The 27837-nt window shown below is 41.6% G+C and overlaps 2 protein-coding genes across 3 annotated transcripts; both read left to right on the top strand.

Annotated features, from left to right (window-relative positions):
* Nucleotides 1–7501: 7501 nt before the first annotated feature.
* amt (aminomethyltransferase) lies at nucleotides 7502–17678 on the top strand. Its single transcript, XM_084917760.1, has 9 exons — nucleotides 7502–7772; nucleotides 9297–9464; nucleotides 9742–9822; nucleotides 11825–11956; nucleotides 12036–12114; nucleotides 12385–12530; nucleotides 14991–15171; nucleotides 15561–15716; nucleotides 16062–17678. Exons 1-9 carry the CDS (start codon nucleotides 7635–7637, stop codon nucleotides 16235–16237), a joined length of 1257 nt encoding a protein of 418 aa, XP_084773886.1. The 5' UTR covers nucleotides 7502–7634; the 3' UTR covers nucleotides 16238–17678.
* Nucleotides 17679–18191: 513 nt separating this feature from the next.
* Nucleotides 18192–27558, top strand: ifrd2 (interferon-related developmental regulator 2). 2 transcript variants are annotated; one of them, XM_084917778.1, is made up of 13 exons: nucleotides 18193–18687; nucleotides 19259–19315; nucleotides 22908–23024; nucleotides 23209–23293; nucleotides 23436–23560; nucleotides 23762–23919; nucleotides 24150–24203; nucleotides 24324–24502; nucleotides 24636–24744; nucleotides 24852–24986; nucleotides 25130–25258; nucleotides 26091–26183; nucleotides 26299–27558. In XM_084917778.1, exons 1-13 carry the CDS (start codon nucleotides 18645–18647, stop codon nucleotides 26377–26379), a joined length of 1365 nt encoding a protein of 454 aa, XP_084773904.1. In that variant the 5' UTR covers nucleotides 18193–18644; the 3' UTR covers nucleotides 26380–27558. The 2 variants fall into 2 exon arrangements, with proteins under 2 accessions (XP_084773906.1, XP_084773904.1); XM_084917780.1 differs by lacking the exon at nucleotides 19259–19315 and having other exon boundaries at nucleotides 18192–18687.
* The last annotated feature ends 279 nt before the right edge of the window (nucleotides 27559–27837 follow it).

Here is a 27837-nt window from a genome sequence, read left to right as displayed (position 1 = left end):
GAAATTTGAACTCCTTGATCAATGCCTGTGGGACTACATAGGGGACCGGAATAAACAGGGTCTCCCCATAAGCGAAGTCAGGCCAATTTTAGGTCAACTGACAAATGCTCTGTCCCACCTGGGTTCTGTGGGAATAGTGCACGCTGACCTCAAACCTGGAAACATCATGGTTGTAAACCGCCATGAGTCTCCCATCAAAGTCAAACTTATAGACTTTGGCCTCGCATGTCCTGCATCTGCAGTGATACCTGGTGACTTTGTGGGGACGGTTGGTTATTGTGCACCTGAGGTTATGCTTGGCCTTCCTTACAATGAAGCAAGTGACATGTGGTCTCTGGGGCTGGTAGCTGTGGAGCTTGCTACAGGGGTGCCACTCTACCCTTCGGAGAATGACTATGATTATCTGAAATTCATCATAGAGACTCAGGGTCAGCCACCAGATCATGTGCTAGACTCTGGCGTGTACACTGAAAACTATTTCATTGGAGACAAATACAAACAACAGCGCTGGACATTTAAGACGGAAGAACAATATAAAGGCTCTGCTCCAGGGACAGGACATGAATCCCTGGAGACAAGATACATAATACTTACACGTCTGGATGACCTCGAACAGCTAATGATGTTTAGACGAGGACCAGAAGCTGGCCAACGCTTATTTGTCAGCCTAATTAAAGAGATGTTGGCCTTGGATGCACACCAGCGGATAACACCCTCTCAGGTTCTCCGGCATCCCTTTTTCAGCCCTGGCCTCTCTAACAGGATCCCATGTATCAACATTGAAGGACCATACTGAATCAGTCTCCAGCATGGCATCTTCCACCCTGGACAAAAGTGATAAAAACACAAACTGGGGTTGGAAAATGATATTAACAGCAATTACAATGCAAAAATTAATTAAGCTGCTTCAATAATGATCACTTTGGCTTTTTTTTTTAAAATTTTCACTCCCCCCACCCCAACCAGTCGTGGCAGAGGGCTGTCCCTTCCTGAGCCTGGTTCTGTTGAAGGTTTCTTCCTTTTTAAAGGGAGTTTTTCCTTCCCACTGTCGCTAAATGCTTGCTCATAGGGAAATCTTCTGATTGTTGGAGTGGCCAAAACTCTAGGGGAAGTAGCAATTCTTGTGAAAATTTAAAAAAAAAAAAAGCCTACCAATCTTCAAAGCGCAGCAGCGGACACCTTACCATCACATCAGTCCTTCAATCAGACCTAAAATACCACCTTTACAGAAATAAATTCCATACAAATTGGAAATAATTGTTGTTTTTGATTGTTTATAAATATATAGTGCTACCCTTCAGCCTCCTAGTAGACATAACTGTGTTATAAATGTGAAACTCTGATTTTCAGAAAAGTTGACCTCTGACCTTGAAGTCAAGGTCACTGAGATTTAAGCTTCACAGAGATTTTCAGTAGATACAACCATGGTATTGACTTGAAAATTCTACACTATCACAGACTTAGGTGCCCACAGCACCTCGCCATATACAAAAGATTTTTCTATTCATATATGTATTATTAGTTTATTTATTTCTTTATCCCGCTCTCTCTCTTTTTTTAAATTCACCTTTCTGTTGCGATGCTCTAGACATTTCTAAACCCCACAAGTTCTGCCTCAATTTTCAGCCCAATTTTCCTATACTTTCACTTGAACACGTCCAGCCTTCACCTCTCACCGGTCCTCGTCCCCTCTTCTCACAGCTTCCTGTGTGGCCTCCCAAATCAAACACAGGCCCAAATCAGCCGTTTCTTCTTCTCTGTTCATTCTCTCTTCATCTTTTCAGTCTTTTCTTGGCGGTTAACTCCCAGCATGGCAAATATGAACTCAGACAGTCCAATGCAGTGCTTTCACACAGTCATGTCACTGGTACACTTTCCAGCTTGTAATTCAGAGCGCATGTTCCATTAACATACATGCTGCTGGACCCTTCAGTGTTTTAGGTCAGTTGTACTGTCTTCTGCCTGCTGTTAATTCTTCAAATCTACGGTGTTGTTCTGTCTGTCTTCTGTCTTCATCAGGAGATTGACTGTCCTTTAAGCTTCTCCTCAGGATAAGGGCAGGATGAGAGGTGAAGCTGTAAAATTTCAGCCAAAGCCTGGCCTGTTTGTCGTTCCAATTATGTTAATCTATCATTTTGCCGCTGTACTATTAACACACTAAGACATTTATTTAATATCATTTTCATTACTATTTCTTAGCACTTTCATTCTCTAATTCCTCTGTTTTCATTTTGAAACGTCTCTCACAAGCTCACAAGCTATATTCAGACTTCCTGCTTCACTCCCTGCCAGACACACACACACCCACACTCTTCACTTTACTGGATTTTCATCCGTTTCTACAGCCTAATCAAGCTCTTATTTTATGTTCACACTCTATATACCCTCTGTAACTCTACTAATTCTAATATAAAAAGAATGCACCCTCAGCACAGAAAAACAGAAAAGTCAGTGATGTACTAATGTAGCAAAAATAGGTGTAAGAGCCAAAGTCAATGTTTATGTTTTGCTTATTTGTTATGGTGGCACAGGTGTATAGCTTTACCTGCGTCTCAGGTGATGGCATGTGGGTGTGGTCACAGTCTATTTACCTGATGTCGGTGTTCGCAGCAGGTGTGTTGGGTGAGTGGTTTGTGGGCAAACTTTTCTGTTGACCGTCATTTTTTGGCACACCAGTTAATCCATGCGCTATTTGTAAATTGATTGAAAGCGCAAACGTTTGTTTTTGTTTTGTTCTTAAAATAAATGCGCAAAGTACAAGTACGACTCATTATGGATTATTGGAGGCGCGTCACAGGGACACAACCAACTCAGCCGGCCGCGGCTTTATTTATGGATGAAAGTCGCAACATTTAGTCAACAGAAAATTGTTGCACGTGTCATAGGAGGATTCACAGGTGGTAAGTTTAACACAGAAGGGAAACCCTTTTGACGGGAAGAGCAGTGGAGCAGCCAAGGGAAGTAGTATATATAAACACAAATTGCTAAAACTATAATTTATTTTTAAAGAAAGCACTAAAATACTCTGGCCAGGCAGGAACATGAAGTTAAAAACATTAAAAGTAATTAAAACTATACAGCCAAAATGCAATGGCCTCAGCCATGAAGGTCAAGTCCCATAAAAGTCCAAACGGTGCAGAAACCAACAGGATCGTCGCCGTCCTGTCTGCCTCTTCATTCTGGTGCCAACTAAGAAAGGAGAGAGGGCCAGCGGCAGTCACCATTCTTAGATTCCACTGGAGGTACGTCTTACACAGGATTGATCGGGACTTACCCCGGATGGGCAGAGCTCCTAACTCCGCCCGCCACTGTGTTGTGCTTTCACACGGGTAGCCATAATCTCGCCGTCCCGGGGACATAAGGCGCCATCCCGCTGCCTCTCGATCCCCTGCTGTGGGCCTCTCTCGGCAAGGAGCTACCTCCCGTCAACACCAACACAGACCTCTCTGCTCAGCCCCGATCACTCTCTCCAGTGCGCGGTCATCTGCGATCTCTGGTCTCGTTCTCCTTTGCCGCACGCCTCAGCCAGCTGCCTATAGCCGGGCCTCTGTGCCGCTCTGCGCGGCCGTCGCCCACACCGGTTACCACGCCATGTCTCTCCTCCTCCTCCCCTCTCACGCTCTCTCTTATTAAATAGCTATCGCCAACCCCAGGTGTGCCAGGCAGGCACTTTGAAGCTGTGGAATATAATGTTGTTTTGATGCATGTGAAAAAGTGACGATGAGTGAAATAAAAGAAGCCGAACATGAACTGGAAGAAAAAAGATCTGCAAAACTGACGGCTAAAGCGCTTGCTTTTAAAATGGAAACTTTGCAGAAAGAGCGAAAGGCTCATGTTAACAACATTAAAGGGTTAACACGTGATATTAAAGAATTGATGAAAAATGATGACAATGCAAAAACTGTGCAGCTTAACTTGGGAAAACTGAATGATTTGTATAAAAATGCCAAAGCAGTTGATGATGCATTCATTTTATTGATTCCTAAAGATGAACAAGACACTCATATTGATTGGTTTGGATGCATAACAAAATGTAATGATGGTTTTGTTGAAGATGTGAAACAGTGGCTTCTTGAAGCTGGACGACCTTTTATGGAAAAAGGCAATGAAGCTGAGAATGTGCCTACTGCTGTTACTTTAGATGTGCCTGTTTCTGCTGAGACTGTTTTATCAAAGGAGACGGTTTCTTCCACAAACAATAAACATAACATCTTAACATCTCCAAAGCAGGTTAAAACAAATTCTGACATACAAGATGAAATACAGCCAGGTGACAGTGTTTCAAACGTAGGAAGCAAAAAGAGTAAAATCAGTTCTTCAAGCTCAAACTCCAGAGCCTCAAGTACAACATCAGCACGAATAATGGCTGAAGCTGAAGCAGCTGCACTGATTGTAAGGCAAAAACCGCTTAAGGGTAAACACGCCTTGGAGGAACATGAAGCACAGTTAAGGAGACAGCGGGAGCAACTGGAGCTGGAAACAAATATAGCTGCCACGGTTGCAAAAATGAAAGTACTGGCAGGCTCAAAAGGATCCAGTATTAAAAGTAAACTATCAAAAATATCAGATGGTATGGAGTCATATTTTGAAAAGGGACAAAAAGTAACTCAAGTATTGAATACTCGTCCTGATAATCCTGTACATGAAAGGCAACGTGCATATCTTTAGGAAGCATAATGTTGCAGACTCACAATCTCTCTTAACCACAGGCAGAGTTCCAACACAACCTCAGACTCTTTCTGAAGATCCCTTGACATATCAGTCAAACATTAGAAATTCACGTAAAAATAAATATGTATCTTCTCAAATTTCTAGTCATGAAGAAGACTGTAACATCTTATCTGTCATGAGTAAGCAAAATGAACTCACTGCTTTATTAATCCAACAACATAGTCTTTCTTCATTACCTAAAAAGGAGATGCCAGTTTTTGATGGAGATCCACTTCAGTACCAGACTTTTATTAAATCGTTTGAACACAACATTGAAAGCAGAAATGAAAACCCTGGAGATTGTCTTTATTATTTGGAACAACACACAAAGGGTCAACCAAGAGAACTTGTAAGGAGTCGCCTACACATGACTTCAGAAGCAGGATTCAGAAAGGCAAAGTCTTTATTACGGCAGCATTTTGGTAATGAACATAAACTTGCCACGGCTTACATGAGCAAAGCACTTGCTTGGTCTTCAATAAAAGCAGAGGACATGAAAGCTCTTCAAGCTTACACAATATTCCTAAGAGGCTGTTGCAATGCTATGGAAGATCTCAGTTATATGCAGGAGCTTGACATGCCTGCCAACATGTTAGCTATAACAAAGAAACTTCCCTACAGGCAGAGAGATAAGTGGAGAACTGCAGTCAGTGATTTCCATGAGAAGTGTAATCGACAAGCTACATTTAAGGATCTTGTGGAGTTTTTAAAAAAACAAGTGAAGATCGCATCTGACCCAGTGTTTGGGGACATCAAGGATATCTGCACAACAAACAGAGACACAAGAAAACGTAAGTCTCAAACTCACACAAGATTCAAAGAAAGTTCTTTTGCTACCTCTGTGATGGCATCTGAAAAAGAAAATGACAAAGTTAAGGAAAAAGAAAGAGCCACACAAATAAGGAGTTGCTTGTTTTGCAAAGGTGAACATACCTTAGAAAATTGTCAAGAGCTGGAAAGAAAAACGCAAAAAGACAAAATCACTTTTCTAAAAGAGAATGGAGTCTGTTTCGGATGTCTTTGTAAAGGACACATTAGTAGAGACTGCAAAAAGCGCTTCAGTTGCAAGACGTGTGGTTTAAAGCATCCTCAAATGTTACACATTTATCAAAAGACAATGAGTAAAGAACAAGAATCAAAGGAACAAACTCAAGATCGTGCCATAGTCTCTATTCAGACCAGTGCTCTTACTGGGGCCGGTAAAGATGAATTCAAACTTTCAATCGTGCCTGTGAAAGTTAAGGCCTAGAAAGGAAATGTAACATTGTACACCTATGCATTTCTTGACCCAGGCAGCACTGCATCATTTTGCACAGTGAAGCTGATGAATAAGCTGAAAATTCATGGAAGAAGATCCAACATTCTGCTGAGAACTATGCGTGTCATGCTAAACTGAATGCTGATAAAGGATGTTAGGGTCATTATGAAAAATCATCAAAATGTGCTTTGAAAACAATGAAAGCTATGGCTCAATGGGGCCCATTTAATGTCCTCTCTGTTTCTTTCATTCTTGATCATTGAACGAGAGCAAAAAATCAGCATAGTCTTCAGATTCAATGCTTTTTAGATACAGAGAAATTATAAAAGGATGCACAACTTTTCAAATGACTGCATCTCTTTTAGTAACATTGGTAGGTGTACTGCTTCAAAAGCCCTCACCCTCTTGGGCCTCTAGGCTCCATCCTGGTAGGTCTGTTCAGTGATCCATCCTTGGTTTTATTGGAGGAATTAGCAGCTGGTGGAGGTTTGCTCCAGAGAGAAGAGGAATGAAAGTCAGTAAAAGCAAGAAAGAACACATTTGTGTGAATTAGACAGATCGGGGAGAGTGAAACAGCGAAGTTATGAGGAGAAGAGGCAGTGAAAGTGGGCGAGTTGAGTGCCAGGCTGGTAGGAGTATGAAGGTGGAAGTAAGACCTGCTTCAACCTGTATGGTTTGGAGGCAATGGCATTGACAAAAAGAGAGAATCTGAAGATGTTACGATTTTCATTGGGAGTGACCAGGATGGACTTTAAGTGAGTACATCAAAGGGAGAGGGTGAGGAGTTTGGAGACAGATTCAGAGGCATGGCTGAGATGGTTTGGCAGAGGGGTAGTGGATATATGGAGCTGATAGGCAGGAGGAAAACAGGAAGACCTCAGAGGATTGTTGGATGTAGTGAGGGAGGGCATGCAGAGGGTGTGGAAGAGAAGAATTTTAAGGATAAGGTGAGATGGAGGAAGATGATCTGCTGTGGCATCAGCTCAAAGAAGAAGCAGCTGAGATCAAAACACACCTAGCACAACTAGTCATAAATGTAGCATTAAAGTCGTATTCGAATCGCCACAATCTGCAATTTTTTCAGGCTTTTCTTCGCTAGTTATGCTAAAAGATTTTTGGTATTGAATAAAAATATTGACACTGCACGAGGCTCTGAAAATCAGGTTTTACTTTATGCGAGAGCAGAAACACTCCAGGGCTAAACATTTCCACATTTATTAAACTGAGCTGATATACATATAATAATAATAATAATAATAATATTTTATTCTGAATTTAGTCTCCCAAAGAAAGAGAACTTTAAGGATTTGTTGTTTATGTGTAAAACAACAGAATTTCATGAAGCTGATGTAAACAAATGTTTTTTTAATTATTATTTTATTTTATTTTATGAATGAAGTGGGAAGCCAGTAATATCTCAGGTAACACCCACTTTGTGTTTTCTTTTATAAGATTGAGCGTGATTCGCTGAACCAACCAGCAAACGTCTGCGCGCCAGCGGTCCAATAACTACATAACCCACAAGTCCTTGCAGCTAATCGTAGCGCTTCGTGTGGTTTTGCTAGGTGAACGCACACTGCACTGAAGAGTTTAGAAGCACAGCGGAAGTGTTACCCCGTCAGGAGCAGCGAGAGTGCGTGCTGAATTTAGCGGGGACTCAGGTGTCATGATGTGGGCTCGGTTGACGGTTGGAGCCGGGGCTTCGGGGCTCGGGTTGCGGGCTGCAGGGGACGGTTTGCTGCGGTTCGTTGGAGCTGGATGTGCGGGGAGGAGGCAGCAACAGAGCCGGGCTGCCAGCACAGAGGTAAGCAGAGCCGTGAACTTCAGTCCTTGCAAGTGTGCCAAAGGCTTTTGGCACCAGACTCCACGCACCTTTTGTTGTTATGAGTTATTTATCTATTTGCTGAATTTTCACTCATTTCATTTGTCACGTGTTCAATATTACTTATTAATATTTTTTTTTAAACTCTAACTTTGGTCCTGTGGTATGTTTATCCTACTTTATAAGACTTTAAAGGACAATTTCAGGCCTGTAACTCACGTACTTTAATGAGATTTAAATGATATTTTTGATTGACTCGCTGAAGAAATCTTGCTCTATTATTGTTACTGCCTACTGTGTGTGTCTTTAGTCCTGTCTACCTCCCCTCACCCCCAACAGGTCACCTCAGAGGCCTGCCTGGTTCTTCCTGTTAAAAAGGACTTTTAACTTTCCACTGCCGCCAAGTGCTTGCTCATTGGGGGGTTGGTATGATTGTCTGATGAGGTTTCTCTTTATTGCTGTAGGGGTTTACCTTACAATATAAAGCTCCTTGAGGTGACTGTTGTGATAAGGATTAAGGCGCTGTATTAATAAAACTGAGTTGAATTAATACAGTATTAACATGTGAGTTTGTGACAGCAACGGCTCGCCCATGCACACATAATGTATATCTGTCCCTGCAGAGTGGCCCTCCCCCCTGCCTGCTTCACTTCACTGAGCTGCACAAAATGGCTTTATTAAAACCACGAGTGACTGACTCTGCAGTACTGTCAGCAAGGTTTAACGCAGGGCCAACTTACCCTTTCATCCATCTTTTTACTCCTTCATGACATCCCTATGCTTTTGTAGGTTTGTATGCAAAGAGGGTTTGGGTCAAAACAGTTGATCAGTATAGGATCAGTCTTGTTCTTTCACTTTCAAGTACAAAGCAGTATAAATCCACAAAGACTTAGGACACAGGTGTCGAACTCCAGGCCTCGAGGGCCGGTGTCCTGCAGGTTTTAGATGTTTCCTTGATCCAACACAGCTGATTTAAATGGCTAAATTACCTCCTCAACATGTCCTGAAGTTCTCCAGAGGCCTGGTAATGAACTGATCACTTGATTCAGGTGTGTTGACCCAGGGTGAGATCTAAAACATGCAGGACACCGGCCCTCGAGGCCTGGAGTTCGACACCCCTGACTTAGGAGTATATGGGTCTGCAACCAGAGCAGCCACATGCCTTCGGTTTGTTTGCAGTAACTGCTGACTGGACAGTTTGGAAAGGTGCAGACACACTCTGTCCCACAATGCGCTGCTGTTGCTGTGGCTGATAAGCCCACCTTCACCAGCTGGTTCAAAGGTCAGACTGAAGAGAGCACGAGGGAGAGGCCTATCAGCTGAGCTGTATATTAATCAAAGATGTGTTGTTATTATGTTCCTGCTCACTGTGTTATTTGCTGAACATGCTAAACTACTAAACCTTTTAGAAACACTTTAATAGATTTAATAGCATGCAAGAACTCAGCAGTCACAGTATTTCATCTGTGGACTTTCACTACAAGCCTGATGTTTTCTTTTCCCCAGACTGCCTTGAAGAAGACTCCACTATTTGACTTCCACAGGGGGCAGGGGGGAAAGATGGTGGAGTTTGCAGGCTGGAGTATGCCCGTTCAGTATAAAGACAGTCACATTGCCTCTCACATGCACACCAGAGAGCACTGCTCCATCTTTGATGTCAGTCACATGTTGCAGGTGAGGCATGTGCTCTTAAACATGGGTGCAGATTTCAAGTAGAGCATCGCAACTTGGATTTGAGACTTTCTGAGATATTCTGCTGTAAATATTGGGAGCAGAGTGTGACCCCTGTGTCAAGCAATGTGTGTGTCAAGTGAAGAAATGTATGTGTTAGTCACATCATGGCAGAGTAAAAATGTCTAATAGTGTCTGGCTGTTGTTTTTATCCACCACCCAACTCCAGGAAACTGCTGCTGTTAAAGATTTAATTACAGACTTTTTGTTTTTCTGTTAGACCAACGTCCACGGCAAAGACAGGGTGAAGTTTATGGAGTCACTGGTGGTGGCAGACATCGCAGAACTAAAGGACAACCAGGTACGTTAACGATTGTTTCGTTTTAAAACTGCTTTTACTGACTTTTTGTTCACTTTGAGGCAAGTGAGGGGAAGCTGTGAACACAAAACTAGCAGAAGATCAGACATGTTGACTTTAATCAATTTTTTTTTTCCTTCCAAAAATATAAACGTCTGGTGCTGAGCAGGCAGTGTACACAGTTTATACTTAGAGGGTTTCCTCTAAAGCAGCTGCCGGTTGTATTTAGAGACAAAAACAATGAGACTGTATCCACTGCAGCATGAGGGCATCAGTTCACTCTCGTTGTGTGAATGATTATAAAGGATGTATCTTTAATCAACTTAAAAAACATATTCAAACATACATACATGTATGTATACACACAGGGGTGCACATAAGTGGTCCGCAGGTGCGCATGCGCTTTCAAAATAAAAGACGCGCACCAGATAAGAAGTTGCAACGCGCGTTTGCGTACATACGATTTTCTGGAGGAGGACAGGCATTTGTTTAGAGCTCTTAAAAATGTCAAAGAAGTAAGCTCTTTTAAGCAATTACTTTGGTGTTCCTCCACCTCCAAAGAAATGTCAGCAGGAGTCCGAACAGCAAAAGAAGCGCGTGTTCTCGTTAAAGTGGTTGCAGGAGGTGAGCTGGCTTCAAACAAATGATGAACGCACAGAGATGTGGTGCAGAATATGCCGTGAAAGTCTCACTCTAGTGGACAAAAACAGTGCTTTTTATATTATATAAAAGCCGAGAATACGCGCTTCTTTTGCGGTAATGCAGAAAACAGATTTTTAGACGGGAAACTGTTCTTGAAGTTCACTGAGAGAGAGCTCTGCATGAAGTGTGATTTTTATCTTGGTGAAAGCAAAACAGCCAAAGTCAGAGGGAATTCATGACGGTGTTTATGTGAAGCGTAGTTTGGATCTTCTTTTGCTGCTGGTTCAGTCAATATTGTTTGGAGAGAGATAAAAACCTGCAGCTTCAGAATGTAGCACAAAAAGGACGTAAACACAAAGCGCGGACCCGCTGACACATCAGAGTCAGTGAACTGTCGGCTTTCAGCCCCGACCGTGCCCGTGCCGTCGAGTGAGAAAGGCGACATCTCACTGATTCTGATGTTTCGGCGGCTCCCCGCTTTTTGTTCAGAATCTGTGTACCTGCTCTCATTTACTGTTTAAGCTGTTTGGTGGTTGTTGAAATTTTGTGAGGTTTAACCTGAGATTTTGGCGTTTTGGGCAAAATACATTTATATTTAAAAATCGATTCAGGATTTTAATGAATCGATATCACGTTATCCAAGCTAGAATCAATTTTAATCGATAAATCTGTAATTAAAACCCACCAGTAGTTCCAAGATCTGCGTGAGCACCCAACTGTGTCCAAGTTTCAACCATCTAGCTGTTGACTTGAGGTGAAGTTGAAGAATTTGGACATAGTCCTCATTCTTCATTATTCAAACTATTTTGTGTAATGTACTAGTGTCACTGGTAGTAAAGCCTCACCTTTACTCCTCCAAACATGCCTCCTGTCATTGTGGCCAAAAAAGCTTTTCTCATCTGACCATAAAACTTTTTCTTGTCCATGTGAACAGCTGCAAATTCCATTCAAGCTTGAAGATGCTGATTTTGGAGCGTGTGCTTCTTTCTTAATTGGTACCCTTTTAGTTCACAGCGACGTAAAACCTCACTGTGGACAGTGATGATGGCGTTCCAGCAGTATACAGTTATACAGGCTTGAGTCCTTGTGGTTCCTGGATTGTTTGTCTTTCCTTCAGTTGTTTGAACTGATGATCTTGGAATCTGCAGTTGTTTAGAAATGGCCCCAAGAGACCTTCCCAGCTTGTCTAAATCTGAAGTTTCTCTTAAGGCATCTTCACTGAGTTGGGTTTTCAGTTATTCTGAGTATTGGCTAATCCAGTGAGTGCAAGAGAGACTTAAAGACGAGAAACTTAACATAAACACGATGTCCACAGTGTCCTTTTTTCTGTTTCCTTAATTTCCTTTCTTGCCTCACCTCCAAGGGCACGTTGACCCTCTTCACTAATGAGAAAGGTGGGATTATTGATGACCTCATTGTGACAAAGACGGACCAGGGCTACCTCTACGTTGTCTCCAATGCCGGCTGTGCTGACAAGGACTCTGTTCATATGAAGGTGAATTCAAGAAAAGTATGTAGCAAACAGGCCGAGAGTTAAAAAGCATCTGATGTGTGTGGGTGTGTTTTGTTTTCAGGCCAGACTGGCAGAGTTCAAATATGCAGGTTTTGATGTGGATCTGGAGTTTCTTGATTGCGCACTGATTGCTGTGCAAGGTAGAATATTTGTGCGACAGTCCGCCTTCTTTTTCTTTTCATCGGTGCTCTTACTATAGTCTTCATCACTTCCTTTCCTTTATACTTCTCTTCCTGCTTCCTTTTCATCTTATTTTACTTTCCTCTGGTTTTGCTTTCCCTCATTCGCTCTTTCTCTGTCCATCCATGAATTTTGGCTATTGCTTCTGATTTTTTTTCCTTTTCTTTTTGAACTCCTGCAGTTTAGGTGTCTCAGATCTTGCAGAAAAGAATTTATTTGCATGTCTCCAGGTCCCACTATGTCTCAGGTGCTCCAGGCGGGATTGAAGGAGGACCTCAGTAAGCTAACTTTCATGACCTCTGCCCTGGCCACGGTGTTCGGTGTCCCTGACTGCAGACTAACTCGATGTGGATACACTGGAGAGGACGGGGTGGAGGTGAGCACATATGTGTGTGTTTGCAGGTTCTTTCATGCTTCGGGACAACTAGTTTTGTATTATAACTTGTGTTTAATGGACAGTGGTGTGTGTGGTGTTGTTGTGTGTGTGTGTGTGGTTTTTTTTTTTTTTTTTTTTTTTTTTTTTAAAAAGGCTGTATTGGCAAGCAGTTCTGTGGGGTCCCACAATTTTCTGCAGGCCCTGTCCCCCATCACTCCCTCTGCCAACCAAAAGCCTGTGCAAGTCCTCAAATGTCCGTTATTGCCTGGACAGTGTGTTATTTCTTTCTAACCTCAGTGTGTAACTCTTATTAGGCCTGGTCTTTAGTGAGCTAACCACTGGGACTTGTGCAAAAGCCCACACTCTCAGATACAGTGCCATTTATGGAAAAGAGTGCAGCTCTAAAAGAGGCATATGTGACCTATCGAAACCACAAATGCAAAACCAAATGTTAGGCCAAAGTCAAAAGGCTGTGGACTAACTACTCTGTATCCTGCCATTGTTGATTCACAAGTTGTCTTTTTAAAGAAAGATTACAGTTACTTGCTGATATGCACCCGCTCAAAAAAGAAGAACCTGTTCCATATGAATGATCTACTAAAAGAAGTGATGTTTTTTTGCACTGTCTGAACACTCTGAACTCCTGTAGAAAGCAGGATGGATGTGGTTGGATCTCTCCATCGATCTTACACAGCGATGGTGGCAGCTTGATTTTCTTGGTCTTCATTTCACTCGGTGCTCAGGCTCACATCTGTTTACTATACTTATTGTATCGGTTTGAGTTATCAAGCTAATTACCGGTTTCTCTTAAAAATGTTAAAATATTAATCTGTAATTAATGTTGAGTGACCCTGTAGTGAAGCTTATGGGCTCAAATTGTGGTCACAAATATTTTGTACTTGTAAATCAGGATTTGTATGTGTAAAAAGAACTTGTGTGTGCGTAAAAAAGATTTGTGTGTGGACTTAGCCAAAAAATGCGTGTGAAACTCTGGACTCAAGTTTCAAGTTACAAGTACGAATTTTGACCCTATTTTTCTTCCTTTCATCTGATTGGTCAATGTCATGTCAATCACAAATTTAACTATCCAATCAGAGAATAGATGGGTTTGGCTGTCGGAGGGGCGCTTTTTTGAACTGCAGGTCCTTGAAGGGTAATACAGTTTGAAGCTGGAGGATCTCTATATAAATATCCGAGATAAGCTAGGTCCCCTGACTTTCAGTAGCTGTTGAAAGGATAAAGTTGTGGTATATCAGTGGTTAGAAATACCATTATTACTTTAGGATTAGTTTAACACAAAGTTAGTGCTGATCCGGGACCGTTGCTGTGAGTCACAGTGCGCAGCATCAAGGTCCTTTCACATTGGCGGCAGCATGTGCTGCTAATGCTAACTGCTAACTAAAAGCCAAGGATCCAGAATTTGTTGCGCTGGCTGCTGAGCTCTGTGGGTTTTTGCAGCAGCTCTACTTGTAATAGATGCACCTGCTCCTTGTCGTTTCTATCTCTGACACACAAATCTTTTTACACATACAAATCCTGATTTACAAGTACAAAATATTTATGACCACAATTTGAGCCCATAGAGGCGACTTAAACATTTGACGAACAAGTTAAAGTTTGCTGGTTTTTGTGTCCAGAAGGAGACACAAATCTCTTTGGGTTTGTGTCAGGAAGCTGATTCTGCTGTTTGAAAAAATAAATAAAAAATCTGACAAATAAAACATAGAGAGGTACCTGCTGTGGTGACCCCCTTGTGAATAAGGGAGCAGCTGACAGCAGCTTCTTCTTCTTAATATGTAATCAACATCCTGAAGTAGACTTGATACACTTGCACTTATTCTGGCATTCATTTGATGCAAATCATGTTTGAGGAAACGTCCTCTCTGCAGACTGCTGCTTTGATTGTTAACAACAAGATTCAGTTTAATTTTTGGTGCCATCAGCCGTAGATCTGCCTGGTTTCTTGTAGATATAGCAGAACTAGATGGCGCTCTATCGTTTTCCAAGACAAAAAGACTCCTCAATGTCTTGTTCCAGAAATTCTTACTCAAAACATCCAGAAACCTTATTGTGAGCACTTAATCTAGAAAATGTTTTCTGTTGGCTGAATTACAGCAGCCAGCTGTATCACTCAGTACAATAAAGATTGTGTAATTGAAGGTTTGCATCCTGTGAAGCTTTCATTACACAAACTAGCTTACTTTTAGCTAGCTGCACGTCTTTTGATTGGCAGATATAAAATAGTTCCTACATTGACCTACACACACACCAGGGTCTGTGGCTGACAGATCTGTAATAAACTTCTCCAAAACTGGTATAAATTGCACTATGTATCATGACATGCGTAGATGTAATTTTGAGGTGAAATTTGTAATTCTCTGAACTTTATTGATTTATTGACATTAAAGGTACTTGGATAGAGACGTGGCTCTACAGTTTGCCTGTGTCTCTGTGTGTCAGATCTCCGTCCCTGAGTCCAGAGTGGTGGAGCTGACGGAGAAGCTACTGATCAACAGTGAGGTGAAGCTGGCCGGGCTGGGAGCTAGGGACAGCCTACGACTGGAGGCGGGGCTTTGTCTTTATGGCAATGACATCGATGAGACCACTACACCTGTGGAGGCCACGCTTGTCTGGACCATAGGTTGGGGTTTAATTTTTTTGGTCGTTTATTCTTTTTTTCTAACGGCTGCTTTTGTGTGAGGCTGTCATGAAACTTGTGATTTGAAAACATTTAAATTATTTTGTTTTTATTTGCCACTTAATAAGCAGCTGTCGACTAAGGCGTCACTCAAAGGTAAACGTTCTTCTGATTGGTCTCCGAAGGCGAGAAGCAGCACATGTGTTAGGATCTTTTCCTAATAGTTTCACAATTGCATACCAATTAGATACCACCATCTGATAATTTGGAATTACACAAGATTTATTTATTTATTTATTTATTTTTTTTAATTAGAGGATCCCAGATGTTGTTGTGCACGCCTGCCTTTTCATTCAGTCTGTCAATGAACTCTGCTGGTGTCTCACACACAGGAAAGCGCAGACGCCAGGCCAAAGATTTTCCCGGTGCTGACATCATCATACCTCAGATCAAAGCCAAGACAGCCAGGAAGAGAGTGGGTCTGGTGTCCACCGGCCCCCCAGTCCGGCAGCACACGCCTATTCTCAGCCCTGATGGAAAGGTCATAGGTCAGAATGTGCCAAAGTGCAAACACAGACATAAAAACATACCCCCCCCCCCCAACAATTATGAGAGTATTGTTGTTTGCCACAGTATCTGTTATGATGTTGCCAATTGGGGTCTCCAGACTCAGACATTTTCAAATCTTACATGTTAGGGCTTTAAAATAGATACGATCGCAATGTTTGTATTTCTGTGGTATCATATCAAATGTCAGTGAGATGATTAAGTGTTTCTTCACACGCTGCATGATTGCAGACATGACAGTGCCTGTCATATAGAAATAAAAGACTGAAAAAAAACTGTACAACAGGATTTCCTTGGAAAGACAAATTCCTTTGTGTTTTGTACAGGTGAGGTGACCAGCGGCTGCCCCTCTCCCTGCCTGAAAAAGAACATTGCCATGGGTTACGTGGATGCGGCATTCGCCAAAAATGGAACAGCCATCCAGGTCGAGGTCAGGAAAAAGGCAGTGCCGGCCACCGTCAGCAAGATGCCCTTTGTGCCCACCAAGTACTATACTGGTTAGGAGAGACGCTTGTATGGCGAGTATAGGTGCTGCTGAGCGTTCCTTCAAACGATCCCGTATTTCCCAGCACTGCCCCTTCATTCTTAGCCCACTATTTAAAATGTACAAACCTTCACTGGTGAGTCCAACAGAGGAAAAATTAGTCCAAAAATTACTACTGACTATTGATCAGTCACTGTAACGCACAAATATATTAAGTTTAAAGTACTCACAGTGTTCATATTCAGAGTCACCAGGGCTGCTGCTTTGAGAATGGACATTATAGGAGCTCATGTAGAAAACAGGGTGTCCAGATGACCCTCTTCATAATGGATTGCAAAGCATTTTTATCCCTTGTCCCCCCCCCCCCTGTCCCACGTATTAAGAGTGTGTCCCACATTTTGATTGGCTCTGCAGGATGTGCATGTCTATAAAGTCTGGCTTGTAATCAAACTGTCTGAAGACAGCAGGGAAGGCCTTATATTCAAGTGGAAGTTAGTCCCACGTAGAGTCATGTAGCTCTGCCCATCAGGGAAAGATGATTTTCGTAAATGTGATGGAAACTGCCACAAAGAAAATTATTACGTTAAACTGGGAAATTCAATTTTTGTCCAGCTAAAAAGTTCCACATCGTCTCGTTTTTTGTTTTTTTTGGGATCGGGTCACCCTACATAGAAAGACTTTGCACAGACTGCCAGTCCTTATTTAATAATTCAGTATTATGCATGCATCTGGTTAAGAAATTCATGGTGCACTAACATGGGTTCCCCTGCGGATGATGGGGCTGAGACATTGTTCACGTTGTTCCGAGACCAAGTTGTTTTGGGTTTTTTTGTTTGTTTTAATGAAATACTTTGCCGCACTTTTATTTTTCCAGTGGGAGTAACAAAGATGTAAACACTAGCATTTCACTTTTTATTGCTAACAAAACATGAAATCATTTCAGTTTGTCGCTGTTGGACCAAAACAGAAACTGCACACGACAATTTCCCTTTCTAAGGTTTTCTGAATGTTATAAACCAAATTTCCAGTGACCGTGGTTTTATAAAATGCCTGATTTGTAAACAGTGGCGACTTGTTGTCCTTCAATGCAAAATGTCTCTGTCTGAAGTGTTGTAGTTTTTTACTTTAATTTACTTTTTTACTCTTGGTTTGGTGATTCATAAAGAAATCGTAAGATAAAAACACTTTGCACCTGGGCAACATGTGGTACAAGACTAACTTGAAAAGATGTTAATTGTAATTATTTTCTGTTTTCTGTCTGCTTCTAATGAAATTTTAATTATCAAATGGGACACTGTCTTATGACTTATGTATGTCTGCAAAACTACTGACTCTTAGGTTCTCTTGAGTATTTGCTGTATGTGAGTTTGTACTAATACTTGGACTAATTATCGAGTTTTTGTAAACATTTTCTATTGATATGAGGTCTTTTCTTTAATAAAGGTGATTTTGTTCAGTCCTCTTCTGTCATCTTCAACATCATTTGTCCAGAATATCCATTAATCCTGTTATAAACAGGTCCATCTAAGCCTTGCCTCTTTGTTTTTAAAACATGGTTTAAAGACAAAGTTAGAGGTTCCCCCCACCTCAAGCTCCGTATCCTGTATTTATTGTTAGTGCCACCATCTCCAAATGTCAGGTCTCGATACTGTGTTGTGAATAATACCCAAATCAGAGACAGTAAAAGATTTAAATTCAAGATTACATTGGTAAAATGTTCATCTCCAAGCATGAGTCTGGAGGGATGTAAATGTGTTTTCCCCAAATTCGACTCATGGCTCACACCTTTGAATCAATAAAACACGATTAAAGGCGAGCCGTTTGGTATGAAAACCCCAGAAATTCAAACTTCAGTTAAAAACAAATGCATGACTCAATTTATTTAATCATATCAAGTCCACAAAGGAACTTCATTTACGACGCGTGACGTTGGCTTTACACGTAACCGGAAAGGAGGGACTTTAACTGAACAAACCTGGCAACCCCGGCTGCCGGTTTTATCAGTAGCTACTGAGGGGAAGATGGTGGACTTGGCGACTACAGCGTGCTCAAAACTCCGTCCCAAACGCTTTGAAAAATACTTACCATCTTACCCTAGTATTAGATATAGATTACCCGGGGAAAATCATAGATAATACACCGGGGCAGCTGCTAAAGACAGCCACTTTTCCGCCAACGGACAACTCTTTATTCATAGACTGAAGAAAGCGAAAAGTTACGGAACGTGGTGTTGGTTGGTGATCGTAACGGAGGCTAGCCAGCGATAACACGAAAGAAGGTGGCTTAAAAACATCAACAAACCCCCTAACCCTTGTAAATACGAACAGGCTTCAGTTCCTGCTGTTTTCACGCCCGTCGTTCAAATCCCTGAGCTAGCTAACCTCAGCTAGCTTTGTTGTGAAACGGAGGATCAAAGCTGCTCGAAATGCCGCGGAGTAAGACGGGGAAACGTGGCTCCGGTAAGCCGGGTAAGTAGCAATAGCAGCCATGCTAACTCGAGCTCAAGCAGGAATGTAAGGGAATAGAAGTCTGAATACGGTTTGAACAGATCTAACAGTACACTTGGAAGAAAGACTAGCAGTTTGAAGCAGGGGTATTTTTGCCATATGGAATAGACGCTAACAGACGGGCAGCCTGTTGCTTCCCAACTTTAGCATGTGAGTTGTTTTGCACCCTGTCGTGCACATCCATGTGTGTATAATCAGTGCTACAGCTTAGCAGTGCAGTCTGCATTTGCTTGGCGTTAATGCTAAAGTCAGTTTGACACTCTAATAAGCGCGAGGAAAGCTTGATCCATTTTTTAATAGCTGCAGACTTCTGCATTAAGAATTATTATTTAAGCTCATTTACATATGAATGCATCAATAAATGCAAAAAAAGGTTGCAATACAGAAATGAATGCCCATTTTTCATGTTTTCTTCTCCATCATGGCCATTCTTGCATTACATTCACCTTTCCCTCCGTTCATGAACCTGTCCACTGCTCTTGCTCCAAATATACAATCTATTTCAACCATCCGTTCATTCCATCATGTCCAGGCTCTCTTCGTCAGGAAGTTCTTCAGCTGCAGCTGTCGACTAAGGCGTCACTCAAAGGTAACTCCTCTGACTCTTGACTCCCGACCCCAGCTTCTACATCTGGTTCTAACCTTGTCCAGAAGCTCTTGAACCTCATGATAGTGCATGCAGCAAATCAAACGACCATGTCGTTGTCGTCTATTCCAGCTGCACTCTTCCTTCTGCGTGCCTTGGCTGTTCACTTTAATAAGATGTAGCAGTTATATCTGAATGTTCTCATTCTTTGTGTGCACGTCTCACGTGAACACCATGCACTTGTCCTGGCTTTAAGGCAAGATTAAAAGATAGACATTACAGAAGTATGAATGTCATCTAATGACTTTTGACCTTTTCATCCACCCGTCCTGCTGCACTTACAGGTGTTTGGTTTATTTATTTATTTAAAAAAAAAACTTTTCTTGTTTTATCACCATCTACTCTGATCGTGAACTGGAATTTTTCCTCTTCTTACCTGCACTAATACCATAAACAATTACTTGTTGCTTCCTGTGTGACTATGTCATGTGTAAGCAATGTCAGGTCAGCGTGACATTCTGGACGCTGAGTTAAAGTCACTGGTGACACATTGCTCTATGTGGCAATCCCTAACTTACTGTCACATATTCCTTATTAACACATAATATAATCATGTTAATGTTTGAGCTTCCTTTGAAACCCAAAGCTTTCTGCAAACTTTAATGTACGGGATGGATGGACGGGGAAAATTTCAGTGTAAATTTTTGAAGTTGTTTAATTTATGCAGGATAACAGGATTTAAAGTTATGAGCCACAGTTCAGCAATAATCCCCAGCTGGTAGAAACATGGGGAAACCAAGTATTTTACATGCTGGTCCAAAGTGTAAGTGTGGCTAAAGGAAGAATCCCAGATTACAGAGGATAGGCTTAAGAAAAGAAGAAGGAGAACCAAAGCATTTCATTATCTTTGGGAAGAGGCCAACAGGGGCAGAAACAAGAACCACGTGTATTGTCAGTATTTAGCTTTATTCAGATAATTCAGTAGTACAGTGTTTTAAATCATCGACTTAAAAAATAGTGCAAAGCTGACAATATGCAGATATAAATATCATTAAAATGACTTATTTGCCTGGGAGAAGGCAAGTACAGTGCTAACAGGATGGGGCCCAGGATACAACCTTGTGGAACACCTCATATTATTCAGTTGATGATGGATAATTATGAGAAATGACTGACAAAGTCCTATGTGAGAGAGATACAAAGACAGCCTTTTAAAGCTATCTTTAACCTCTCAAGCAATATATGATTGTGAATGGAGACAGCACTGACAACCAGCAGTACCAGTAGAGAATACTTCTACATATTCCAGTAGAAACAGACTATTTAAACTCTAAAAACAGTAGTTTTTGTTATCGATGCAGATTTATGCATCAGTTTCCTGCAACACTCCGCGTGGTGTGGTATTTTAAGTTGAAGAATTTAGTTTTCCTTCAAGGTCTGTTTCTGGATGACTTCAAATAGGGCTTGCAGTTTTAGAACAAGCGCTGACGGTGAGAAAAATAGATGTCTGAATATTAGCTGTGCTGCTTGACTTCTCCAACTGTAGGGGTAGTGATCCATTCAGATGTTTAGCAAAGTGCCTGCAAGGAGAATGCAGGTTAATTTAGCCATTGGAGTCCTATGTCTTCCATCTATAGCATGTGGGCTTTTTAAAAAGCTCCCTCCTCCTCGGCTCGAATCTGTCAGCAGAGCCTTATTTCCCAGTGGCCGACCAACTGCTGGAGCCGTGTGAGTGACTGCTATGTAAGCATAAAGTGGCAATGTGGAGAGGACACGTGAGTCCTGGCGGGGAGCTCACACTTCACTAACTGAGCTGTGTGTGGGCAGGCCTGCGTAGGAAGGTGTGGAGCTCTGTGTAACCAGTGAAGTGACCAGCAGTTCAAGGATGGTGACTGGGAAACTGCTGACTGATATTGGCCCACAGTGTGTTATCTCAGCTACCAACAGTATGTTTGCCTCGGGCCATTCTGTCAGAGTAATCAGAACATTACATAAGGAAAGCGCACTTCAAGGAACGCTGTTTCGATCATCGTCTTTTTTTCTGAATTTACATTTTTTCCTGTATTTCCTCATGTGTTGTTTCACAATTATTTAAAAGAAAAGAGTTATGTAATTATTAACTATTAAGTAGAGAGCAGTTGTTGCTAGGAATCATGAACCGATTCTTGGTAGAGACATTTGGTGTAGTGGCAATAATGAGACTCGGATTTGAAGCTAGATTCCCAAATATTAGGTGTCAAACATGGTCCTAGTTTCTTTTCATTTCTTTTTATCTGGGAAAACAGGTGGAAATAACTACAAGATATTGCAAAATGTGTCAACAAAGTTTCTGTATTTGCTGTGCTTTTGTGTTAGGTATTGAACAGAATGGAGTGACGTTCCTATTTCGAATTGCTCCAACACCGGTGACCTTTGGGCTACCCCAGCTGTCCTGTTTGACCTCGACACGAACACCTAAACACACGCATACTCGCGCACACACAGTCTGACCGTTCTGGATCCCACACACTGAATGAATGAATAAATGAAAACCACACTGGTCTTCAGTAATCCCAACAACAGTAGAAAGTCCTGAGCCAGCAGGAGTGTTAGCTTAGCTCTGCATGCCTCACTCTTAGCCCTTCTCATACACACACGGCAGAGCTGTGTGGAAACAGAACATCTGGCGCTAATAAACAAATAAAAGATGACGGAGCATTACCTAACGGAAAATCCTTGGGTTATCTGGTGTTTGCTGTGGTTAGAGACTTCATAGTATCATGTTATCCTAATGGAGCACTTTTCTGTGGAACATTCTCCTTGTCATTTAGTAGAATGGGAGGCTGCTTGGTGTGATGCACTTTTTCACTTTCCTTGTGTTTTGTTTATTTTTTTATATTCCACTGCAGCATGTCATTACATTTTTGGCTCCTTTCTCTTGGTTTGTGTGTTGTTGTTATTTATTTATTTAAAAATTTTTTTTTTTTTTTAAAAAAATAAAGATTCCTAATATGCAGCAGATGTAAGGAGGTCTTAAAAAAAACAGAGTATAAAAAAAAAAAAAATCTAAGTGTTTGAAAACATTTTTTTTCTTTGCTATACCATGTGCATACAAATGAAGCAATTCTGACCACTAAAGTCAGACTAAAATATTTAGCATTGAATTTTGTTCCACTGAATCTAACACCATTCTGGTGTTTGTGGAAAAGTCGAAGAATGTGTTTGGGTTTGTTTTTTTTCCTGTTAGTTTGGTAAGCGTCACACTAAGAGGAAGTTGTGCTAACAGGTAATGTAAGTGATGGGTTACTCAACACGTCCTGCTGCCTTGGAAAATGGCAGAACACGTTTCAGTTTCACTAATGTTTTTTGCATATGATTGGAAGTGAGCTGCTTATAGTGACATAAGAGGGCCTCAGTGTCATCCAGATCTTCTTTAATCATATAATAATTGGGAGCGCTAATCAAAAAGTTTGGGCTAACTTCTGTTGTGATTTATAACAAAAACAAAAAAGGACTTATGTTAGACATTAAAGCATCAATGTATACAGTTTCCATCCATCTTCTTCCAAATATAAATCCTTTTGCTCTTTTCTTATTTTATCTTTTCCGTCTCCAGGTGCTAAAAATGGAGTAAAGGGAGAGGCGGCAGCCAGCGATGATGAGCTAACGTCGGACGTTCTCAGCCACTACAGCAGTGCCAGCGAGAGCACCTCGGTGCTGGAAGAGGGCACGGGTAAATACACTACACAATTCATTCCTTCTGCATGTGCATTCAGTCTGGGTTAGGACCATTATTTTCTAATTGATTTGCCACTAAACGATCTGTGTATCTGTGGCCGGAGTCTCCAGTCAAAACTTCAAACAGTTGCCTTTTAATGCAGTCGTATCAGTTTTCTGTGTTGTTTGATCTGACACAGGAAGTGAGCAGGTGGATGAGCAAACTGCCCAGGAAGAAACGGAAGACAAACTCAAACTGTGTATAGACAACCTGACTGATAAGAGGTGAGAAACAGTTGTTGTTTTTTTTTTTTTTAAATCAATCAAGAAGTGTCAAGAAAGAAAAATGAGCATGCAATGGCATTATTAACTGCAAAAAACCCCGGCTCCAACACCTTTTGTTGTTGTTTTCTTCCTCATGTCTTAGTGCAAAGACTCGTCTAGCAGCTCTTGAGTCGTTGCGACAGGCCTTCTCCTCCAGAGTGCTGCATGACTTCCTGACAGAGAGGCGTCTCACCATCAGTGACTGCCTTGAAAGGAGCCTCAGAAAAGGTAATGCAAAACAACATGGATGGGTCTGGATTGTTTCAGTTAATCTTGCTTTCTGCTAACCTGTTGATGCCACTTTGTACAAATTCAAAAGATTTATGAAAACTGTGTTTTTTTGTTTTTTTTTTTTTAAATGGAACGGAAGCGTGAGAATGATTTAAAAACTGCAGGTACTGATAAAACTTTTTCTCTTCGTGTGTCCAGGCAGTGGGGAGGAGAAGGCGGCGTCGGCCACTGTTTTTGCTCTGCTCTGCATTCAGCTGGGGGGCGGAGACGAGGCGGAGGAGGGCTTCAAAATGCTTCGCCCGCCTCTCACGGCCACCTTGAGTGACAGCAGTGCCAGCATAGCAGCTCGCCAGAGTGTCAGTAATCACATGAAACTTGTGAACGTTAATGCAGATCTGGATTTAGGATGGCCTATTCGGAGGGGAGGGGGGGGGGGGGTGTTTTTTATTTTCTGCTCAAATGTTATCTGCATGATTAAGATTCTAACTAAGCCCAGATTGTGTTAGGATCACACATGAAGTGTCGCTGTCTGTCCTCAGATACTTGTGTGTTAGTTTGACCGTTGTTGCATCTGTGTCCCCGTTAGTGTGCTAGGACTCTGGGGATGTGCTGCTATGTCTCATCTGCTGAAGATGGAGAGGTGAGAACACTTTGTAGCTCATCAGTTTAATTCTAAGAAGCATAAGCTGGACGTTTTCAGAGTAAAAGAAAAAAACTTAAATAACTTATGCTGTTATGCATTGATGTTACCTCCTCACAGGACTTAATCAAGTCATTGGCTCTTCTGGAGAGTGTGTTCATGTCTTCGTACCCTAATGGAGAGGGAGTTCTGCCCACACCGAAACCTGGAAGTGCAGGTCTGCACACTGCTGCCCTGCAGGCCTGGTCACTGCTGGTCACCATCTGTCCCACTTCTAGACTGACTGTGCTGCTCAGCCAGTGAGTAAAACAACCTTCTTATGGCATCTTCTGTTATGACTGGCAACTGACTTTAGTTTTAAAATGAGAGGCGACAGCAGTAGTATCTAGCAGTGTAGCTAACTGGTAATTGTATGCCTCTTTCTTGCTGTAGTCACCTCCCTAAACTACAGGCGTGTCTTCAGAGCAGCGATGTGAACTACAGAATCGCAGTAGGAGAGACCATCGCCCTGCTGGTGGAGCTGGGGCGAGAGATAGACGAGGTACACACCTGAACAATAAGAACAGACAAGTACACTCACTTACAGGCGTATAGGTTTAAACGTCTCCTGTGTTAGTGCACTACATATTTGCGTGTGAATGTCTGCAGGAGTTTGAGGTGGAGGACGGTGAAAGTCTGTGTGAATGCCTGAAGAGTTTGGCCACAGACGGCAACAAGCACAGAGCCAAGAACGACAGAAGGAAACAACGCTCCATCTTCAGAGAGGTGCTGCATTACATAGAGGTATGTTATCTCACGTTGAAGCTGTGTAAAGACTGACAGAAATGTTTTTAGGTGCCCGATGTTCTGTTTTAACTTGCCGAGTAGCTTTCTTCAGCATCGCTTTACCCACATCTGAGCTTCTCACTTCTCATTTCTTTCTCCAGAACGAGGACTTCACAGAAGAGAAAATCAGGTTTGGAGTGGAGAACGTTTACATTGACAGCTGGGTGAGGAGAAGGATCTATGACGCCTTCAAAGAGATCCTCGAGTCTGGAGTCAGAGACCATCTGCAGGTGAGGAAACGGAACAAAATGCCTTCATCTTTATCACTGATCACCAGAGTGGGCTTGTTTTCATACAGCCTCATTTACTGCAGCTGCTCGGTGCTTTCGGTCTCTTCAGTCTTGTCTTCTGTCACATCTTGCACGGACTGCAGAAAACAAAAACCTGAAGTTGAGTGGGAAGACTGGTACTGGCTGCTCAGCCAGCAGGCTGCGAGGATACCAAATGTAATTTTGTGTGGAGGATATGCCAGTCGGCACACAATGAGCACACCTACACACAGGTCGCTTGTGTGGGCAAATCCCACTGCCTCTGTTAGGTTTATTTAGGGCAAATAAGCTATGAAATGATGCACAAACACTCTGAACTAAATGATCCAATGTTTAAAGTGACGCCTCTACTGAAAAAATCCACTAGAATGAGATACTATACCTTTAAGAAGGCATGACGTGATACTTAATTTAGTAAGTTTAATGTTTTTTTTTTGTTGTTGTTTTTGTTTTTTTTTTAAACTGGATTTTTTAAGATGCCTTTTGTATGTACCCTCCACTTGTGGTACAGGTGAGAGTTGCATATAGGTGGGACTTGTTGCTGGTTTGATTCCAGCTAGAGATACAAATCCCAGGAAGGGCATCCGGCATAAAACTGCCAAATCAAACAGGCGGAGCTCCCCGCTCTCACAACTCCTTGTAGCAAGGGAGCTGCCAAAAATAGCTTTGTTTATGGAATAAAACATACATGTATTGCCCATCCTCCTGCATCGCAGTCTGCATAGCATAATTGCAACAAAGGAAAATCGGTTTTATCGTTGGCTCATATCGTCTAATTTTTGTTTTGGTGCAGTTCAACCAACTACTGAGAGACATCTTTGGACTTGGCCCACCACTCATCCTGGACACTGCGGTCAAAGGCAACAAGATCTCACGGTTTGAGAAGGTAACAGCAGCTTCTGCTGAAACAATCTGACCTTTGAGTATTTTCTTTAAAAATGTAGCGTTTGAAATGACCGGTGTGCGATTACAACCTTGTTTTTATTTTTTGGCTTAAACAGCATCTTTTCAACTCGGCTGCTTTCAAAGCCAGAACTAAACAGAGGAACAAGGTCCGGGACAAACGTGCCGATGTCATGTAAGAGCACGGCCACAATGAAGAAACCGAGGAACTCCTTTCATGGATACAACGTGATGCCTTCAGCTCTTCGCAAGCATACACTCAGCAAACAGGGTTATTTTTGTTTGTTTGTTCGTTTTTTTGCCACTTGTGCTCTTCACATGCAGTGTCATTCTCCAAATTTAAAGCAGCCAGCGTTTATTCTCAGTTTGCGGAGGATAGGTCCCGATGTTCTTTCAAATCAGGCGCCGGCTTTGCTGCCATAGCGTTTCTGATTCTCCACAGTGAACATGAGCTGTGAAACAAAGCAAAACTTCCTTTCAGTGGGATTATAACGACTCAATTCAGTGCAAATACAGAGGAAAAGGTAAAATCTCACTTACAGAGTCACACTCAGTTCAATCTGTTTTCCTGTCATCTGACCGGTGAGGCAGGTATTTTATATTTTGATACCTATGGTCCCATTTAATATCTTAACCTATCCAACAATGAACTGATGTTAAAAGAGCCAAGGACGTATTCTGGAAAAACACTGCCTCGCTACATTTCAGCTGCCAAACCAGAAACTAACTTTACAAACAATGCAACCTAAAGGAAAATGTGTGTGGTGTTTTGTGTGGGGGTGTGTTTTATTGGAAATTCATTCAATCATGACAATTGAAAATTAAAAAGAAAAAAAGGGGAAAAAAAAAAAAATCAAATAAGAGGTAATATTGTCATGTTTGTATTCATATTTTTTGGAGTTGTATTTCATTTTAACCATTTATAGTGAAGAATTGTATTTTAATAATAATTTATTAAAGGGGACATAATGTGTGTGGTTTTTTAAGACTTTTAAAAAAAATACTACAACTTGTTTACAGACAGAATTATTGGATAAAGATGGTAAAATGAATCTGCTGCCTCTTTTTTTTTTTTTCTCTTGTGTTTTTGTTGCAGGTTGGTGACTCATACCATCTATCCATGTGTATGTACTGTAGATAAAGGGAAGATTGGGGTTTATGGAGATATGTGTTTATAAAATGTTGGATGATAACATACACACCACTAATCAGAGCTGCTGATCAGTGAGCAGTTTGGGTTTGTAAAGGGTCAAAGCCAACAGGTTTGACCCCTCACCCTGGATAAAAGTTATGATCTCACCAAACTATCTTATCGGTGCTTGTTGACAAAAGTTTGAATAAAGAGAATTTAAGCACACTGTTTTCTCCTAAGTTCATAAAGTTACATCAGAAAGGAGGTCTAGTTTCTGCCCGGAAACATGATATTTAGCGGATCTAAGTGTTAGTGTGAGCACAGGTGCTTTACATGAAAATCCTAAAATATGTGAAATTATTGTAATTTAAGCTGTAATTACCTTTAAGAATAATTTTCCAAGCCCGGAGCATAGTAATTGTACAGTGTAGTTTGGCCAAGTTTAGTCTGTTTTTTTCAGAAAGAAAACACCTCATTAATCATGAGACAGATTCCACGCTGCCAA

Source organism: Perissodus microlepis, chromosome 20, assembly GCF_051167445.1.
Source record: "Perissodus microlepis isolate ML-2025 ecotype Zambia chromosome 20, ASM5116744v1, whole genome shotgun sequence".
NCBI classification, from domain to species: Eukaryota; Metazoa; Chordata; class Actinopteri; order Cichliformes; family Cichlidae; genus Perissodus; species Perissodus microlepis.
The sequence above is the reverse complement of the archived record's forward strand: the minus strand, read 5'-3'. Positions and strand labels throughout refer to the sequence as shown.